The sequence below is a fragment of the Oratosquilla oratoria genome, chromosome 41 (assembly GCF_046742065.1).
Source record: "Oratosquilla oratoria isolate Oo_2021 chromosome 41, ASM4674206v1, whole genome shotgun sequence".
NCBI classification, from domain to species: domain Eukaryota; kingdom Metazoa; phylum Arthropoda; class Malacostraca; order Stomatopoda; family Squillidae; genus Oratosquilla; species Oratosquilla oratoria.
Genome location: NC_134817.1, coordinates 8,814,242 through 8,834,943, shown reverse-complemented (window position 1 = coordinate 8,834,943; position 20,702 = coordinate 8,814,242). Strand labels below are relative to the sequence as shown.

Here is a 20,702-nt window from a genome sequence, read left to right as displayed (position 1 = left end):
GGATGATGCTGTGATGCATAAAAGGGAGTGGGTAGGGGATGGTGGGGCGAGGGAATGTGTGAAAAATAATTTGATACAGCCTGAAGGGATTTCTCCCAGTCTTCTCTTTTTCTGCATGAAGGATGGAGAGGGGGTGCTGCCGATTAAATAAAGTAGCTCTGCTGTGAATGTGTGTGTCTTGCAAAATTGCTTCTGACCCAGGGCAGTAGGCAAGATGCAGGGATGACCTGTCATCCAGGAGCCAAGATAAGAGGGAGGGAGGGGGTGAATGGGAGTGAAGTATGTGGCAATGGAATGGATTTTTGCTACCTCCCTTGTAAGGGGGGGGGGAATACTTTGGAATGGCTTAGAAGGTATATAGCCCAAGTTGGAACAATACTGTACATGAATTTAAATCTAAATTTAACAATTGGAAATCAAGGATATAGATTAAGTTGGAACTGTATTTGAATTTGCGGCTACATACATATACCAAAGACATTTTTCCCCCATATAAGAGAGGTACTCAAAAAACAGGCATAAAAACCACTCCCATCCATTCCTTCCCTATCTTACTCATTGGACCCAATGAGTGTTGTTCCTACAATTAGGTGAATACAATGATACAGCACAGACAGCAGTTCAGTTTCCTACCAGAGATCAGTGGGAGATTTCAAGGACCATTGAGTGATTGATTATTCTACAATCACGTAACGAGAATATACTGTAAATCTGAATTAAAACAAGTAATTTACATTCCATTATTTATTTCATATAATGAATATACATACAGGGTAACTTGATATAGGCTGTGAGTACAGCACCAAGCTAACACAAGACAGAGACCTGCAACTTGTGAACACTGGCCAGACACTAGCACTCCTGAACACTTGGCACCATTACAGACCATACTCACATCCTCACAAATCACTTTCCAACATTTAACTATTATCAACACTGAGCTTGTATGGCACTCTATGACTTGCAATTTCAAACTCTTTCATGCTCCCATACAGTCTTGCACACATACTTAGGTATAAAAAGCCTCTTAGATGGTTCTAGCCTAATTATATTTGCTTAGCTATGAGTGGTGGCCTTATGGATAAGTGTTCTTGGCCTATGAAACCCATTCACCAACCTAATCTTAAAAGAAGGAGAGAAAAAAAAAAAAAAAAAAAAAAAAAAACAGGGAGAGACAGAAACGGAGACAGAAAGGCAGGCATTGCCATGGGCATTTATGCACAGCCCACATTGTTGCTTTGGACAGTGCATACTATACTTTAAGAGTTCAGGAAGTCTTAAAATTCACCTGTTCTTTAAGAAACTGCACTTTACCATAACAGAACCTTAATTGATACATAGTGCACACTGTCCCAAAATGAGTAATGGCATTAGGTTTCATTCAAACTTATATTTGAGTGACAAAATTAAGCAAATGAAAAGGAGAGAAAGAGACAGACAGATAGAACTAGAGCAAGAGAAAGAAGAGAGAGAGAGAGGGGGGGGGCAGATATACACAGAGGGAGAAAGACAGACAGTAAGACAGTGAGGCGGATAAAGAGACAGTGACTTGCTCAGTACTGAAGATAGCAACAGATAATACAATGACCCAATGGATTAAAGAACCAACATTGTGAGGCAAACATAGACCTAAAGACTGGATTTGATTTTAACCACTTCAGTATGACTCAAATTCTCGGACGCAGCATCAGCTGCCATATGTACGATGCATAACGCTACTCGCATTATAGAATATAAATTCACTGCTGTACTACTCACTCTTTTACTCTGCATAATAAACACAGAAAACCTAATCAATCCAGTTCACAGAATCCAGGGATAACTCGTGTACAACTACATAATATATGTAATCAAGACGCTGATGCTGGCATCCTTATGTACCCACTCATGTCTCATGACGCCTAGTCACTGTACCAAAGGGGTTAACATAGGAACCTGAAGTGATTGAATCGTTGAATTACCAGTGCCCAATGGGCAAGGGTGATCATGTGGTTCTTGAATTTAGGCCAGAAGTAGGACACAGAAACAGGAGAGGATTGCAAATTGTTACAGGAAAACATAGATAAGTTTTATAAACAGATCGAGGAGTGGAAAATGAAGTTCAATAAAAAGTACAACATCTTGGAACTAGGCTGATGTGGAGAGAAGAAAAAATAAAATAGAAAAAAATTGCCTGACAGTATTAGAAATGAAATAATAGGAAAGACTTGTTAATTGGTTAAAAGTACAAGAGTGGCATTTCACTAAGTGGAAGACATGATAAAATCAATGAAAGTCTGATTCATGCTAAACTGGAATATGCAGCAATGGTGTGTTCATCACATCTAATGAAATATGCAAGAAAAGGAGAAATAATACAAAGGGTAGTAACCATGATCCAATATCTAAATGACAAGACGTGTGACTAAAGACTGGGACTTCTAACATTGGAAGAGTGAAGAGCGAGAGGTGATATCATAATGACATTTAGATTGATGATAGGCAGTGAAAAAATGGATTTACCAGTATGGGATGAAAGATGAACACGAGGTCATAGTAAAAAAAATATATAAAGCAAACTTGTTTTTGAAAGATGTTAGGAAGTATGAATTTCCACATTGAAGAGTATACTTATGGAACAAGCTGGATGAAAATATAAGCCAAGGCCAGATTATAAATTAATCTAAGGCAAAGTTTGACGAGTGGAGGCAGAGACAGGACCCCATTAGCATAACTAACATTGTATACTACAACTAGGTAAATAGAGAGAGAGAGAGAGAGCAAGAAACAGAAAGAAATAGAGGAAAAAGAAGAGAGAATTAGAAAAAAAAATGGAAGAAAGGAGAAAGAATGATAAGAAATAAGGAGAGGGGAGAGAGAGATGGAAACAAGGAAAAAACCTACTTACTACATACGCACAAGATTTCATATGTATCTTTGGCTACTAGTGTATTTGAACCTTGCCCTTGGCGGCATGCAAGTACGTAATACTTAGTCCAAAGTTATCCAGACCAGGTTTGGGCAGGCACCTAAAATGAAAAGTTGCTAACGTCCTTTTTATTTTTTCAATTGGACCTAACCCTTCCAATTATATATATTGTAACAAAGCTCTTACTTATATCTTCTATACTGCAAAAATCAGTGTATTACAAAATGCACTTTCTCTGAATAGATTCAAAATGAGCAATTAGTTGAAACTTTAGCTGCTGCCAATTTGTAACTAAAGTCCAAAAGGAAAGCTTTTCACCATGTTGTACTTAAACAACATGTTGTGTTAAAAGTATGGAGAGAGCAATCAGCTAAATGAAAATCACAATAATAAATTCAGACCACAGAACATTGCCATTAATGTAATCTTTGCTGGAGATGGAACCACTTCTTCCCCTGGCAAACACCAGGTCAATGGTTACATGTTTTAGTGACTGGGATGAGTATGGGATGACTACTGACTTAGAGCTGTGTAGCCACCTTAGATGTGAGTGCTTGCACCCTTTTAGCATTGCAGCTTTTGCATAGAACATGACCATCTAATGGGTAACAGCCTCGACCTTCTGCTTCGGAAGACAACACCATTCCACAATCCTGAAATACAAATTTATTTGTATAAACATAGACATTGTAGAACAAGAAATACACACAAATGGGAAGATAGTACTGGATTATTTAAATGAATACAATTTAAGTTTTGAATGGAGATGGGGTAAAAGGGGCATTGGGAAAGAAGGGAAAAAACACAAGATGGGGTGAGTGGACAATGGTTGTGTATGGATGATGCTGTGATGCATTAGGGGGAGTGGGTGGTAGGGGAGTATAATCACAGTACTTACTAATAATGGTGTGGAAAGAAAAGAAGGGAAACTACAAAGGATAAAAATGGGAAGCAAATAAATAGTTAAACCTCTGATAACATATGCTTCATTTAACAAAAAAAATTGGTTAACGAACAGGTTTTGTGGAACTTTTGTCTGTTAACGAATGATTGTCTGTACACACAATCCCACTGGCTCAGTAGTGCTTTGGCAGGTTTACCATGATAATTTTCATTAGCAAATGTTTCAGTTTAAGAACGGTCATGGAACAGATCAAGTTCATTATCCATGGTTCTACTGTACATAAAAACAGGTAGGGGAATTGATTGTGGGAGTGGGAGGAACTGAGAAAATTCCTGTCTTAAGAACATAAGAATGGGGGATACTGCAAGAGACCATAAGGCCTACATTTGGCAGTTCCATGTCTATAACTTCCTATCATCCCTACTCCATAAAGTTATCAAATCTTCTATTGTTATCTGTGTATATGTGCCCCCCAAAAACAACCAATTGTTTCAGCACTTGTAACATAGTTACTCTTTTGGCAAACCAGTTCTTGTTCATTTCCCTCTTAAACCTACATTTGCCCAATTTGAATCCATGGAAGAGGGAAAATGATAGGGCTATTGGAAAAGATGAGGTACAAAAAGTATTGAAAATTATGAAAGCTGGTAAGACACCTGGGTTGCTGATAGTTACTCTTGGTCCCTTTCTGAGTTGACTTTAACTTCCTTTGTTACCAATTTTATATTGTCACAATATTCTATTTTTGATTTTTTCAAATTCCATTATACTACATTTCTTTATGTTGAAATTCACTTTGCACTTTTGACTCCATTCCCAGACTTTATCCAGTTCTTTCTGTAGTGATGGAGTCTTCCTCTGTACTACATGATGCCAAAATACTAAAGTGTGTGTGTGGGGTGTTGTTGGTAAAGAGGTATGGTATCTGTGTTCTACTGTCCATTTGGTTTGATGAGTGGCTGTGGATTTGGTTGGGGCTATTTTGAGTCTGTGATGAGCCAGGTATACTTTATTTCTTATACTCTCCAATCAATTCAGTCAAACACTTTAATTTGTGACTCACCTCACACCGGTAACAATTAACATGGAAGGAACGGTCTAAGGCCACCACACGCACTGTTTCATCCTGACCAGGCTCTGGCATAATTGGCTCAGCACAGACACTGCATCGTGGGGCAAATTTCCTGTAAAATGAGAGAAATAGCCTCAGCACAATCACAAAATTAATGGGTGAATTTCTTGTAATACAGTAAGTCCTCATTATACAGAACTTATGCGTTCCTGAAAACCTTACCGTATACCGAACCCATTATAACATGCAATGATAGGATATGTGTTCCAGCATGTTGAAAGTCACCCCTACAGACATGAAAATAGTCACATAAGAAAATGTAAAGTACTGCGCAAAAGAAATAAACAATGTTTTTTTTTTACCTTTCACTTGCCAGGTATTCTATCAGACGATGTCCCTCCCGAGGCTAAGGGACAGTAGGGATCTCAACCCTTATTCACAAAAAACACACTTTAAGGATTTAACTTGTTCACAGGGAAACGCGGGAAGAGACTGATTGTTGTGGTGGCGCTATGGTACGGTGTAAACAAAACACGAGCGGATACCGTATCTGTGAATTTTTCTTACCGTAAATAGAATTGAGGGTAGTAATTACCAAATACCATAACTGTGAATTTACTAGCTAAAGAATTACCATATAAGGAGGACTCACTGTAGTAGAAATTTATCGAGAGGCTTCATCTCCCTTATACCGGAGGTAGCCTGCCAAGGCACATCTAACTCCCATCCATCACCCATTTGTTTTCCTTTTACCTGACCTTGAGGATGAAGGGTCATCCCTGTGCCCTGCCCACTGCCCAGGTCAGAAACAAGATAAAGTATATCCACAGGAGGTCCTGTTTCATTTAAACAATGACCCTCCCTCCTCGTGCTACATAAATTCAAACCCCCTCTCACAACCATTTTCCACTGTCATTAACCCTAGGAGTCAGAAGAAAAGGAAGGAGACATGAGTGAAGATTTGGCAGACAACTTATCAACAACAACAACAATGGTCAGCAATGCTTCAACAAAGTTATGGTGAAGCAAAATGATCACTAAAATAAGTTATGGTGGGTGTGAGGGCATATTTTTGTCAGTGACTTATAAATGTAAATGGAGCAATTCTTTCTATAGAAAACTTAAAGGAGTTATCTTTATCACCAACAGAGGATGAGGAAAGAGGCAAATAAAGGGAGTTGCTGTGATGGGAATACAAGGTGAGGAGGGACGTTGGCCAGGGTGAGTGTTGAAAGTGAATTACAAATGTAGATAAAATGAGAACACGTGTTTTTGTTGTTTCTGTGACCTAATGTAATACTATTATTATTGAATAAAAAAACGCACATCTCCATGAACTTAAGCCTAGCATTATTTGAGAGGTGACTATTGTAATTGGTCAAGTGTTGTTACCATCACCATTAGCTATGACACTGAGACCCATATACTTGAAAGTTTTACACTCTGACCAGCCTAGCCAGAAGATTTGATGTAAATTACTTAACTTGCTGTTTGAAATCATGTGTGCCAGCCCAAAGAAAGTCAATATAAATGTAAATCATACTAAGTTCATCACCAGTACTCCAAGAAAAGGGCTGAGTCCTGTGACACCTTAGTTCCAAGCTCCAACAGTTGGTAGACATTGGTATCTGTGTGTAAGAGATCAACATCGCATAGCCCATGAACAGTTTTTTGCAATATCTATATTCTGGAGAGAAAAGCAGATAAACACTTTTCTCAATGTTGTGACTGTAGGTAAGCAGCCATTATAGCCATACACATTGAAATAGGAGTCTTTCTGCACGGTCACTGGATATCCAGACCCCTTCTTATCCTTCCTTTGGATACCACTACGTAGTCCATAATATGGCAAACCTAGTGGTTGGTGGAGGCTACAGAAATGCCCATACACACTGTATCTTTCTCCAAAACCTGGACATTCAGAACTTCCAACCTTTCTTTTGGATACCACTACATATTTAATCCTAAGGGGATTAAAAAGTGTAATGAGAAATGGACAATAGATGCTAAGAGAAGATTGTATGAAGGGGTGATTATGTTAACAGCACTGTGTGGGGCACAATCATGGAATATCAGTGAGAAGTATGGTAGGGGTTACTAGGTTGGATTGAGTGAGAAATGAAGTGAGGAGAGGGAGTTGGGAGATGGGGTTGATGAAAGATTGAGATGGTTTGAAAACATGGAAAGGAAGAATGAAGAAAGATTGGGAAAGGAGAGAATGTCTGTGGAGGAATGGAGAAAACAGAAGATAGGGATGAGTGGATGATGCTGTGATGCATGGAAGGGAGTGGGTGGGGGATGGGGGGTGAGAGAGCAAGTATGAATGATATTTTGACACAGCCGGAAGGGATTTCTTCCAGTCTTCTCTTTTTCTGCGTGAGGGGGCAGAGGGGGGGGGGGTGCCGATTAAATGAAGTGGCCTTGCTGTTGATGTGCTGTGTCTTGCTACATTGCTTATGACCCAAGGCTGTGGACGAGATGCAGAGATGACCCATAATCCAAGAGGAGCCAAGATAAGAGGGAGGGAGGGGGGTGAATGGGAGTGGAGTATGTGGGGATGGATTTTATGCCTTTGTTTTTTGCTACCTCCCTTGTAAGGGGGAAAAAAACCATTGGTATATGTGTGCATGTACCATTACATAGTCCACTAATGCCTTTTCAATCACTTTTCCATCCAACACCCTTTCCCATGTGCAATGCTCGACTTTCTTCTTAAAACACTGTTAGCTATCATCAACTCTCTAAACACATCCATAATTTTTTCCTAGCACTTCAAACTTCCCTACCACTCCATCTACTGGTTCATCCCCTACTATAGGACTGAGATCTCCCAACAGTACTACATTGACATTCTTCCCAAAACTCTCGAAGCATGCACACATACATACTAAAGGCTTCTTCCCCCAAACAAAGGAGGTAGCCAAAAAACAAAGGCATAAAAATCACTCCCACCCATTCCATCCCCATACACTTCACCCTCCTTCCTCATTTCTTGGCTACTGGATGACTGGTCATCCCTGCATCTTGTTACACTGCTTCTGTTAGTGGACAAGACACAGCACATCAACAGCAAGGCTACTTCATTCAGTGATGCCCTTCTCTGTCCCTTCATACAGAAATAGAGAAGGGGAGAAATCCTTTTGGGCTGCATCAATTTCTTTTTCATACAAAGGGAGAAATGGTTAAAGTAGCTAATGAGGTGGTTTAATGTGTGCCTTAGGGAGGGAAGTGTGTCAAAAGACTGGAGGAATGCTGGTATAGTTCCACTTTACAAAGGGAAAGGGGACAAATGTGAATGTACTTTTAGAGGGATCACTTTGTTGAACATAGTTGGATAGGCATATGGGAGGGTGTGGACAGGATTAGGAGAGGAACAGAGGGAGTAATTGGTGAGGAACAGTGTGCATTTGAATGCTTCTCCTGTAAGATTTTATTTTTGGTGCTTGACTCCCCTTGAACATGGAGGAACTCTAATAATTTTCAATACAGATACATAAATACCTGTAATAGCTTGTAATCTGATACAGCCCAAGTTGGAACAATACATGAATTTGAAGCTAGGCATGTTAAAGTGGAAAGAGGACCCCCTAAGTGTTGCTCGTTTTTTGTGTACTGCAATTAGGTAGATACTGATTTGCATATCAAATGGTCATACTTACTTGTGAAAGTCTTCAATGCAGTGGATTTGATTAGAAGCATCAACGGTGAAAGGAATACCATCCAATGACTTATTGCAGATGACACACTTAAAACATTGTGGGTGGTAGGGTTTGCCTGTAGCTCTGAGGATGCGGTCTAAGATGGGTTGAGCACAAACACAACATTTTTCAAGAGTGTTCTGAAAGAAAATATCAGACATCAGGAATCTATACAAGCACAACTAGTTATGCCTTAAAACAATTATCACCTTCATATCACAGTATCAGAGTATGAGACAAATAAAGCTTTATTACAAGGGTAATTTGCCATATTCATATTTCAAAATGAAGAGCATAAATTCTTGTGTGTGCATCACAAGCAGTAATTACTGGGAAACGAAGTATATGTTCCAAATAGAAAAAGAGGGCAACAATTTATCAAATCAGGCTTTGTCTACATATCTTTGGTATTATTTGCTTCATCTATGACAATTGTTCTGAAAGGAAATATCAAACATAAAGAACCTGTTCAAGCACAACTGATAAGGCCTTAAAACAATTATCCATCACCTTAATTACTCACAATATCAGTATGAAATAGGTAAAGCATTATTACAAGGATAATTTGCCATATGCACTCAGTAAAAATGAAAAACCTAAAACACTGTGTGTACAATACAAGCATTAATTACTGGGAAACAAAGTATATGTTCTACATGCAAAAACAGGGGAACACTTTTTCAAATCGGATTTTGTCTACAACTTTTTGGTACTACTTGCTTCATCTATGACAATTGTTGACCTTATCTCATACTTACTAGATAGCAGACTTCACAGTAGGGTTTTGACTCGAGAGCATAAAAGGGTTTGCCCTGCAGCTGGAGGTGGCATATGACACAGACAAAACACTTGATATGGTACACTTGCTCCATTGCAGTGCAACCTGAGCCTTCTCCAACAACCTTCTCACCACATCTTGTGCAAATTCCTGCAAAGATTAGAAATTTAAGTTTCTATTTCTTTGTTTTACAGTATTCACGAATACTGATGACTGTATGCCAAAGTAATGGTACATACATACATACCAGGGGGCCCTCCCCTAATAAAGGTGTGGCTATGTCATGGCATACATTCACTCAACACCCATCCAAAACCCCTTCATCACCTCCCCCATCTTAGCACATCAGATAAAGGAACACTGCTGTACCCCACCACACCTCTCGGGTTAAAGGCAAGTGAAATACTGCACCTCCACAACAGGTCTTGATACCATGAGCTGGTTTATCCCTAATGTTACATTTACATGGCAACCTCACCCCCCCCACCCTCATCCACTCAAAAACATTATGGAGCAGACAAAAAGACTGGGCTGCACCCCTTTATCCATTTACAACCACTCTCCCTTCACTTGTATCTATCAACCACAAAATATAAATACTAAGACAACTCCCATGCCTAAACATATTAAATTCCAGCAACCACCCCACCAGGCAACCTTCTGAACATAATTATTATGCTATTTCCTTTGACATAATGTGTTTACCCTCACTCCAAGTAAAAACATGGGAACCCATATATGGTATTCCCTTAGACCACTTCCCAATGAAGGGCACCATAGAACTAGAAAGAAAAATACTTCTACATACGACAAAATATTAATGAAAATATATAATAATAATGATGATGATATGGTTTAACGTCAAACACTCCCCCCTATCGGGAGGCTAGGACGGTGCCCCTCACAGAGGGCTTTGTAGCGTGGAATTTAATGAACCATGCCCTTGGTTCAACTTTGCCGGTGGCAGGATTCGAACCGCCTTCACCTTGACCTTCGCCGCAAGTAACGACGCCCTAACCTGCTCAGCCAGCGAGCTTCATAATAATAATATATAAAATAAAGGTATGTATACAGGAAATAGGTAAGAATTTAAAGACCTTTGATATAGACTAATTTCCATACTGACAGAACAGATGATAAGATAACAAAAACATTCATGAAGCAGGTAAGTGATACATTTCAAGAGAATAACAACTAAACTCAAAAGCAAACAAAAACAATCGGAACAGTAACTACTACAACAACTGAACAAACATCACAAAACACGGAAACAAAAGAAAAGAAAACTGGGAAAATACAAATACAAATAATGGGAAAAGTAAACAAATGTGGAGAACTATGAAAGCCACCAAATACTACTGAACTCACCCTTGCTCATGAAACAGTTGGAACAATCTAGGGAAAAATAATGTCACCAAAAAAGTACTGAAATATTATACAGAAACACTTCTCCAAAAGAAGTTTCAAACCACAATTCCAGAAAATAGGAAAAAAATCAAGCTAAATACGGATGCCACCCAAACTCCCATGCTGGCCCAGATAACATCACGAGCATCTATCTAAAACAACTCGGCCCAAATACAACAATGGCTATGACTGATACTTTCAATTACTGGAATCCCAGCAATTTGGAAAAGAACCCCAAGAAACCACCTAAAAAGCCAGCATACTACACACCAATCTACTATCAGCCATATCCAACCTAATGAAAAGATTAGTAACTGAAAGAAACATAACCAATCCACCCACCTCACCAAACCAAAATAGATTTAAGGAGAGCCATTCAGTCAGATCACTCTTCACAACCAACCTAACAAGTGCTGGAGGGATTCAACAAAGAAAGCACCACCAAAGAATGGTTATGGTATTAAGACATAAACAAGGCACTTGATAATGTTCTTAGACACATTATATAAAAAATTATCTGGACACAAACTTCCACAATGATAAGAAATGGCTGCCAAAGTTCTAGCAGGTAGACACTTCAGAGTAATCCAAAACAACTGTTTCTCAAACAAAAATACTATACAATGGAGTCCTCCAAGGAGCAATACTCTCATCTATACTATTCAATATCTTCACGAGTGATCTCCCAAGGGGACAACAGAAGGAAAATCTAATCAGTCTACAAACAGTTACTGAGCATCACACACACTCAAAAAAAAACTACACAGGGCAATCTAAGTCCTTTCTATAGAATACCACACTAAAATGATAACTACAGTTCTATGCAAAGACCCTCAACCCTACTCCACATCTTGTTACATTACACAATTATATCAATTTTGGAAAAAAGCTCCATACTACTGAAACATCTACAACAACCTACCACCTATACCACACAATACATCCACATGAAAGCAAAAATCAACCTCAGAGAAATCCCTCCCAAGCAAAGTAAGAACTACACTAGCATGACTATTCGAGTCATCATCCATCCAGCACCAAGATAGTACCAACATGAAATAGGCCTGGCCACAAAAACAAACTGCCCTAGATGCAAACATCATACAGAGAACACTGAACATTTCATCTTACACTGCCATACCCAGACCACAACAAAAAATTTTTTTTACTTATTGGCTGGTCTGGTGGCTCTTGCCAGTTACCTGGGAGTTCTGAATTTTCTGCATGATAGACCTAGGGCAATGGACTGACTGCATGATCAAATAATAAATAAATACACCATATAAATTTTATCAAAACCTCGAAGATTATAAATGACATACTAATGTTCCATGGCTGGGATTGTTGACCATGCACCACAGCAAAACATCTAGTGATTACTGGCAACAGTAACACCCCAGTCCCTTGTTAATTTCTCTTCACAGATGAATATACAAATTCATTGTGAAAAATACTGATGTTCAGTACATACCAAAGAAATCGGGATCATTGCTGGAGTCCATAGACTGCACTAGCAGATTTGTGAGGGCATCCACTTCTGCCTCCTTGCCCACCTTATCAGGATTGGCTATGGGCTGGTTGGAAGGTGCGGGGGCCAGTCCGCGGGCATGGGGTGACGTGTACGGCCCATACACGCTGTAACCACCTGACTTGTTCGACATTTGGCTGGAGGGACGTGGGGTGATAGGTTCGTAAATGGACTCGTATGTTGAGCTCTGGAGAAAAATTAAATATGGTAAGCTTTGGAGAACAGTAAGACATAAATAGCATTTCATCATATTGTTGAGCTAATTGTATTTGAGCTGTGACCACTCATATTACTAACAGTAACATCCTACCAAAGACAATGTTATATTTACACCTTGAATTGGCATTAATGGCCATGCCAATAACTGTGTAATGAGAAAACCCAAGTTTTTACATGAAGGTAGACAGCAATATCTTCAAGATCCCCTAGTTTCGAACCTGAACTTCACAAACTCAACACAAACCTGCTGTACTCCTCTCAGCACAGTTTGTGTGATACTATCTTAAATACAGTTTAAGGTAACAACAGTAACTGCTGCCTCGATTTTCACTGACTGGAAACCTGCAACACTCAAAGGAGCTACCAACTGTACTTGGGCCCTCACATAAAACTATTCTGGGATATGTGCTGTACTGTTGACTATGTTGTATTAGTGTGAGACTTTTTACATTGCCAGCCAAAAGGAGGTGGGGTTCAGCTGACAATTGTCAGCTCACCTTGCACAAAAAAAATGGAGGTAAATAGTTCAGACCTTGGGCCTGGTCTGAAGACCAAGTATCAGCCCTTCAATACAGCACCTCCGTATGGAGGTCAGGGTGATTGTGGGCTCTGAAGATGAGAGGGAGGAGAGATGCTTTATTTGATGTCAATCTCGCTAGACTATTACACACAGGTACCCATTGTTTGTCCCTTTTAAAGAACTCCACTCTACAGAATAAAACATGTTTGCACTCATACACAAAGAATAAGAGACAGGACCTCATGAGAGTGGCTCCTTTCTTGTATACTACAGTTAGGTAAATACAAGTATGCACACACACACATACACTTTCTTCCCACAAGTCAAGATTACATGACCCAAAGCGAGAGCTTGAAAAAGAAAAGCCTAGCTCAGAAAGCAGAAACTGCTAAACTAAAAAGGGAGAATGAAACTTTGACAAATGACAGAAGTCTTCTCAATATCATGGAAAAATGTGAGGCCAGATCATAAGCAAATAAAAATAACAGGGATACAGTAACCTTTAAAGATATCATGGAGTAACAGAAGAGAAACTGGTAGGCTAGAAGGAATAGTGAAAGTTTTATATATATATTACAAAAAAAAAAAAAAAAAAAAAATGTCAGATACAGTTGACAAGGCTAGCTGCATTGTACTCTTTGGATGACAAAAAGAATATGCCACCTAATGAAAAGTGTGCCAAGAACAGATGCAAAAGGTTAGGGATATTACCTCTATGATTCTGGGGGTATGACTGATGTAACAGAACAGTGATAAAATGCTTTAGGTTAGTTTGGTACATGAGGAATGGTTCATGTCCAATGGAAATAAAATTCAAGTACGCTATAGCAAATGAAGTAATCAGCAAGTCTTGGAAGTCGGCACAAGAGGAAAAGTTAAAAAGAAAAAAAAAATTGGATTAGGGAAGATGCAAATAAAGAGGAACATGCAAAGACATAGAAACTCTTAAAATAAGCCAAAATAAAAAATTGAATGAGGATGGAAGATTTTTTTTTTCTTGAGTTATCAATCAAAATGTGAGAAAATGGAAAGAGGGGAAAAAAAAAAAAAAAGAGGGCAGTATTCTAAAGGAAACGCTACAATGAAAATTAAAGTAGATGGTTTCCTATCAGCCACGTTGGAGATAAATAAGTACTTGAGGATAAACAAGTATAATGTTTTGTGCTTGGTGGAGACCAAACTCCTATACAGTTGGGGAACAATACCTTCTGGAGAAGGAATACAGAAGATAAAATGGATGGAGGGGTTATGGTTGCTGTGAGAAGTGAAATCAATGTGAAAGAAGCAAATCTCTGCGAGGCATGGCTGAGGCAATCCGCCTGAAAATTAGAACTGAAAGGTAGAATAAGACATGGTGGCATATGTCACCCCTAAGGCATGAGCTTGGAATTAAGCTGAATATCAAGAAATGATATTGGACACAACTCGTCTAAAAAAAAAAAAAAAAGGGTAAAAAATTAGTCCTTACTGGAGATTTCAATTGTAGCGAGGTCAACTGAGAGGAATGGAAAGCAAGTAGCAAAGCAGATTCCTGGGGTAACAACCTCGATAAGTATAGCTATGGAGAACACAATGACCCAATGGGTAAAGGAAGTGACTCGGGTAAGAGATGACATTCCCATAAGATTAGATCTGTTACTAACCAAAGAGCCAGATATCATCATCTCCTTAAGTGAATTTCAGCTGGAGTGTAAGGAAATAGAGCCAAGGAATGAATAACACAGGCAAGAGACTCAATTTTGGGAGGTATATTTGATAGGATTCATGAAATTCTTTCAAGCAGAATCGGACAACTTCATGAATACCATGGGAATAAGGAGGAAATAGGAAATCTTTCTTGACATATACAATCTGAGAGCAAACAAACATGTGCCAAAATAGTAAGAAGCAGAAACAGGACTGGTTGAACACAAGGTTTGAAATTGGAGAAGAAAAAAAAAAATCATCCACAGTCGTTTGGGGAATATAGAGAAGCAATAAAACATAGGAAGCTCACAAACAAGTATCCACAGAGAAGAAATTAATTTTGAAAGAGGTATTGTAGATAAATGCAAAGAAGAACAAACTGTGTTACAGGTTTGTCAACGGTAAATTTTGACACGGAAACAATCACCAAGCTAATAGCGGGCAGTGAGGTCTTTCAGGAGCCCTCTGCTCAGGCAGAATTAATGAACGAGTTTCCAAACCATCTTCTCAAAGGAGAATTTTTTTTTGGAGGCAAGTGAGGGGAGCATTAAACAGAATTAATGATTGAAAGTTTCCAATCCATCTTCACAAAAAGAGCAATTTTTGGAGGAAAGCGAGGAGAGAAATAATTCTGGTTTAGATAAGCGTAAAAGTGAGGGAAGTGCTCAATCTAGAGATTTTTGGATGTGACAAAAGCTTCGGGAATTGGCGGGACATCAAATTGGATATCTAAAGAATGGATAGAATAAATGACACACTTCAGTCTTATTGTATGTTCAATTGAAGAAGGCATAGTGATGCTTGATTGGAAATGGGCAAATGTGGTACCAATTCACTGAAGTGTTACGACACCAATAGTGGAATTATGCGAAAGGATCGTGAAAGATCGGTGGAATAATATGACCAGATGAACATTCTGGCATAGTCACTTTGGATTTAGATATGGAAGGCCATGCGTGTCGAAACTTTTAAGCTGTTACTCGCAAGTGATTGTTCAATTCATTATTTTCTTCGTTGTTTCACTTCACATTATTTTCCTTTTTTTCCTAATTTGTTGAAATCCATTATTATTTTTCTAAATCCAATTTGTGTTGTTCTTTCGTAATTAATGTTTCGTTTAAATCACCTTTTAGTTCTACTATTGCTGTTTGCTTATCCATACATTTTATTGATGTCACTCTTTCTTTTGTCATCTTCATCTCTTATATTACCTTGATCGTACTCCAATCATTATTCTTATTCTTGTCTTTCCTTGTTCAATTATTTCCTAATTCGTTGTCTTGGAGTTCTCTACTGTTAACAACCACTTTGGATTCTTCTGTTGTTGCAAGTCTCTCACCTACTGGTTTTTTTTTTTGTTAATTCTATATTATTTCTTTTCTAGATGTATTATCATCTATTTCTATACTATTATCTCTTTAGTTTTTTTTAATTTTTGTCTATTTGCTAATTTCAACAACCACTTACGACACTAATCGCTCATTTCCGTTTCAACTGTCGTTCACTAATCTGTTTGACGGGACATTCCTGTATTGCTCCTCCCACCTCCGTAACGCTGCTACGGAGATCCAGAAGGAGACGTCGCGTCGCTTTGAGTCCTCACTGTCCGACTGCCGACACTGTACTGTATTTATGCGTAGGCGTCTTGGGTGTTTACGCACATTGTGTGTTGTGTGTGTGTGTGCGCGCGTCATATTTACGCGCGCGCGTCTGCATGTGTGTGATTTTGCGTGTGTGTGTATTTCCCTAATTGTAGTGCAAAGGAAGGGGAGCAACGTTCGTTGGGTAGTCTATACTCCAAGTTAACATGCCTTAGAATTTTGTTCTGTGCCCGCTTATGATATCTATATGAAACACTGTATTTCTTCAAATCCTTTAGACATGCAATATTTCTTAATTTATTCCCATGACCCCTTACAGCCATCCCATTCTATATCAAGATTCAAGATATCTGTCAATGTTAATCCCTTCTAGTGACCCGAATATTGTAATCATATCACCTCTTTCTCTTTGATCTTTCAAAATTTTAAAGACCCAGCGATTTTAGTGTGTGTGCGTAGGTGTGTGTGCGCGCGTGTGTATGTATGTTTGGTGTTCGCATGTGTATATCTGATGTGTGTGTGTGTGGTTTGCATATGTATGTGTGCATAGGCGTGTTTACTAGTGTGTGCGTGCGTATGTGATGTATATGTGTGTGCATGAGTGTGATATTTGTGTGTGTGTCTCTGTGTGTGTTTGCGTGCGTGTGTGTGTGTGTGTTTGCGTGCGTGTGTGTGTGTGTGTTTGCGTGCGCGCGAGCGCGTCTACAAGCCAAATTGTTAGCGTGCATGCAATCTCGGGTCTGGCAGGGCGGAGCCTGCAGCGCCTACAGTGCAGGGGCGGGAGGCAACAAGATCCCTGCAGTACACCGTTGATCATAAGGGACGGGACGGTGCGCAGTGCCAAGGCGCCGAGCCACTGAGCAGCTGAGAAACCAACCCTCATCGCCGCCTCCCAGCGACCACCACTTCGCCCCACCTGGCCATTTCTACTGGGCCTGCAACACTGGGGCAATTATCTACTGGTACTTGCGGGTGACCTGCGCGCCCGCCCCGTAGTGACGACTGCCATAGCGCAGATGTACTCACCCCACACGGGCACACACACACACGCGCGCACCGTCTGTTCGACGCTGCCTCCACCACTCGTTCAATCGTACACACTACAGGTGTGCTCCCGGCACACGAAGGCCGCCCAACCACTTGGTCTGAGCTCCTCCCACGCCATTGGCCACACACCGTGAGCTAACTCCTGACGCTGCCCCTTTCTCCGTTCTCATTGGTCGCTGCGGCGGTGTCTGTGACGTCACTCTTACCTCATCAGGTTCGCACATGGAAGGGTATGCGGAGATTGCGAGCACGGAGCACGCCTGAATGCAAACCAAAACGGTGGTTGCCTTACATGTCCGCACCCACCGCACGCGTGTTATAGAGCGGCGCAGCTACTCTAGTCAGCAACGACAATTTACTGAAAACCTTTGGCAAATGAATGTAGTGGTTGTGTATAAGTAGTACGTGTGGGCGGGCACGTGGTCGTACATTGACACATCCTCTGCACTGACTGGCAGGATGGAGGCTGACGTAAACACAGATAACCCCTCTATGGGGAATATCTTGAATTGAAAAGCACCAATACCCTGGCCGAAAATTTCCCAAACCTAGAAATCTGTGGATAATTAAAACACTTTCTATCACCCTGACATCATTTCCTAAAGGCGTCTAATTTCCAGACATATACTGCATAAAGAGTCCCTCTTGCTCTCTTCTGACAATACCAGTTTTGGGTAATACATCTTCAGGGACGTGCACCAGGACTTCCCACGCGCCACAAGCTGCACGTGACGAGTGGGGGCGACGGTGGCACTTGGCGCTATTTTATTAGTGGACCACAACATGTGGTGCTATCACCCACTCGACGGATGTACCACTTCATTCGGTAAATCATATCCAACACAACGGGACAAAGCGATGCAGCTCATTGAGGGAAATGCACAACTGGTAACTCCAGGTATAGGGTTACACAATGAGGCAAGGAAAGAGGCACGCATGACAGCAAGGAAGACTTATACATTATTAACGGTATATCCAAAATATCTAAAATGTGTGTGTGTGTATTTACCTAGTTGTATTATACGGGAAGGGGAGCTATGCTCGTGGTGACCCGTTTTTGTATCTCGCAAGATCAAGTTTGTTCTTAAATTCTTGTATTGTGTTTGCACACACTATTTCTTCATCCAATTTGTTCGATATATCTGTCGCTCTGTGTGGAGAGCTGTTCTTTTTCAGGTCTCTTCTGTAGTTATCCTTTTTGCGTTTCATTGTGTGTGTGTGTGTGTGTGTGTGTGTGTGTGTGTGTGTGTGTGTCGTGAAGATATTACGCCAGGAAGCGCGTAACTTGGGCCAGTGCCGTCTCCACCCTTGGCCCCATCTGTGTGCTTTGGGGACATTTGATGCAACAGGCACTGCTGGGAATCGGACAGAAGTGCAACAAAATTCGAATCCATGACCAGGGAGATCTAAGACGCACACTCAACACACACGCACACACACACACACACATATATATATATATATTATATAATATATATATATACATATGTGTGTGTGTGTGTGTGTGTGTTATAAACGTAGAGATCTGGAGTCCGTGATCCATATCGGGAAAGAGAGTAAATCACCAGACTCGAATTGAAAGGTTTATGAAGTCCAACGTTTCCATTCCGTCTAGGACCACATTAGAACGAGTTAATTGTATATAACCCATTATACCCCCTCAAGACGATTCCTTGACTGGAATCGAAACGTCGACCAAACCCTTCAAATCGAGTCTGGTGCTTTTAATCTTTCCCGGTATATATATATATATGTATATATATCTATATATATATATATATATATATATATTTACATATATATACACACACACACACACAAGTAATACAATGCTCCATGATCACGATGATATATAATTAATTTTAAGGTATACTCTTGCTTCTTCGGTTTACAATTCTTATATATGATTTTATTTAATATTTTTAATATTTTTCATATGTAGATGTTATCGTGCTCTTGTTAGTAATTTTTATATTCTTCATTGTATCAGTATCACCTATATCAATGATGATTTTCTCCGTTTTATCTTTAATTTCCCTGGCAATCTCTTTCATCGGAAAGACATTATTAAAAGATTTCCTGACTCTTTTCAATTCTTGGAGAAGATGCTTACTTGAACGTAATCTAAATGCTACGAGTGTGTACAGAAAACCAAGCGACTCCGGAATATGTCTAAATGGCGGATGCCCACCAAAATACAAAATCAGTGTGGTACGCGCTTACATAAGAACTTTCCTGGTGTGTGCCCGTGTCCTTCCCTTCGCTCGCATCTGATTTTCTTTGGAGTCTATTGTCCTGGGCTTCAGTAAATTGATCGAGGTTCTCGTCTTGTCAACGTGTAAGGCGGAAAGGTTGGCATTGCTCCCCTTAATTAGAAAAATGTGTATGATCGAATATCGCACGCTTCTTCGAGTTATATTCGTCCATCATCATTCAAAGGAATTAATCACCGTCGTTGTTAGCTTGGGGTAGATTTCGGAAGCACCTGTTCTTCGATGCATTTTCTTGATAATTTGGGATGAGTGATGCATTTGGATATCATCTTCTTGTGATACAAACTCCTTCACTTCTAAGCCTTACATATCGCTACCTCTAGACGACTGTGCGTAAAGATTGACAGAACATGGAGGTGGGGTGCCAATGATACTTTAAGGACTGAGCGTGGAGTTTTATTCAGAACCAGAGGATTCGACTACTCGGGCTTTCTTCGGTGGACTGATCAAAGGACAAGAAACCAAAGCCCTCAATACCTTTCATTCGTTGGGATAGCCCCCTCCTCCCTCCTGACATGACCAGACAATTTTACTGGTCTCGCCTAGGTCCCCTTTTCCAACGCTCACCAACCGCCACCCGTACCTACCTACCTACCTACACACACACACACACACACACACACACACACATATATATATATATATATATATATATATATATATATATATATATACATATATGTATATTTCAGGTTGGGGTCCAAGCACAGGCGACTATACTTAGTCCAAGTGCCTGGAACATTTGATTGCATCATAGCACTTAATGTGTATGTATACATATATATATATATATATATATATATATATATATATATATATATATATATATATATATATATATATATATATAATGATAATTATTCATCGTGACAAACTTGAGGACAGAGAGGAAACGGAAACACGACACTGGTCTTTTTCAAGGTGGACTGTTTACCTTGAAAAAGGCCAGTGTATGAACGTTAGTAATAAAACTCAAAGCTCTTCTCGTGTTTCCGTTTCCTCTCCGCCTAATATATATATATATATATATATATATATATATATATATATATATATATATA

At 39.7% G+C, this 20,702-nt stretch overlaps 1 protein-coding gene and 1 long non-coding RNA gene across 3 annotated transcripts in view; one reads left to right on the top strand and one right to left on the bottom strand.

Moving 5' to 3' along the window:
• Positions 1 to 729: 729 nt before the first annotated feature.
• LOC143020948 (uncharacterized) overlaps positions 730 to 20,702 on the bottom strand; it is an 86,291-nt gene continuing 66,318 nt past the window's right edge. For both annotated transcript variants that reach the window (XM_076177964.1, XM_076177965.1), the window contains exons 5-9: positions 12,239 to 12,482; positions 9,341 to 9,510; positions 8,544 to 8,722; positions 4,876 to 4,996; positions 730 to 3,561 (exon numbers count right to left, since the gene is read on the bottom strand). In XM_076177964.1, the coding sequence (XP_076034079.1) occupies positions 3,430 to 3,561; positions 4,876 to 4,996; positions 8,544 to 8,722; positions 9,341 to 9,510; positions 12,239 to 12,482 (846 nt within the window). In that variant the 3' untranslated portion in view covers positions 730 to 3,429. The remainder of the gene's footprint in view (positions 3,562 to 4,875; positions 4,997 to 8,543; positions 8,723 to 9,340; positions 9,511 to 12,238; positions 12,483 to 20,702) is intronic.
• Positions 5,109 to 6,153, top strand: LOC143020949 (uncharacterized). Its single transcript, XR_012965959.1, has 2 exons — positions 5,109 to 5,936; positions 6,034 to 6,153. It is a non-coding gene; the product is annotated as an uncharacterized LOC143020949 (long non-coding RNA).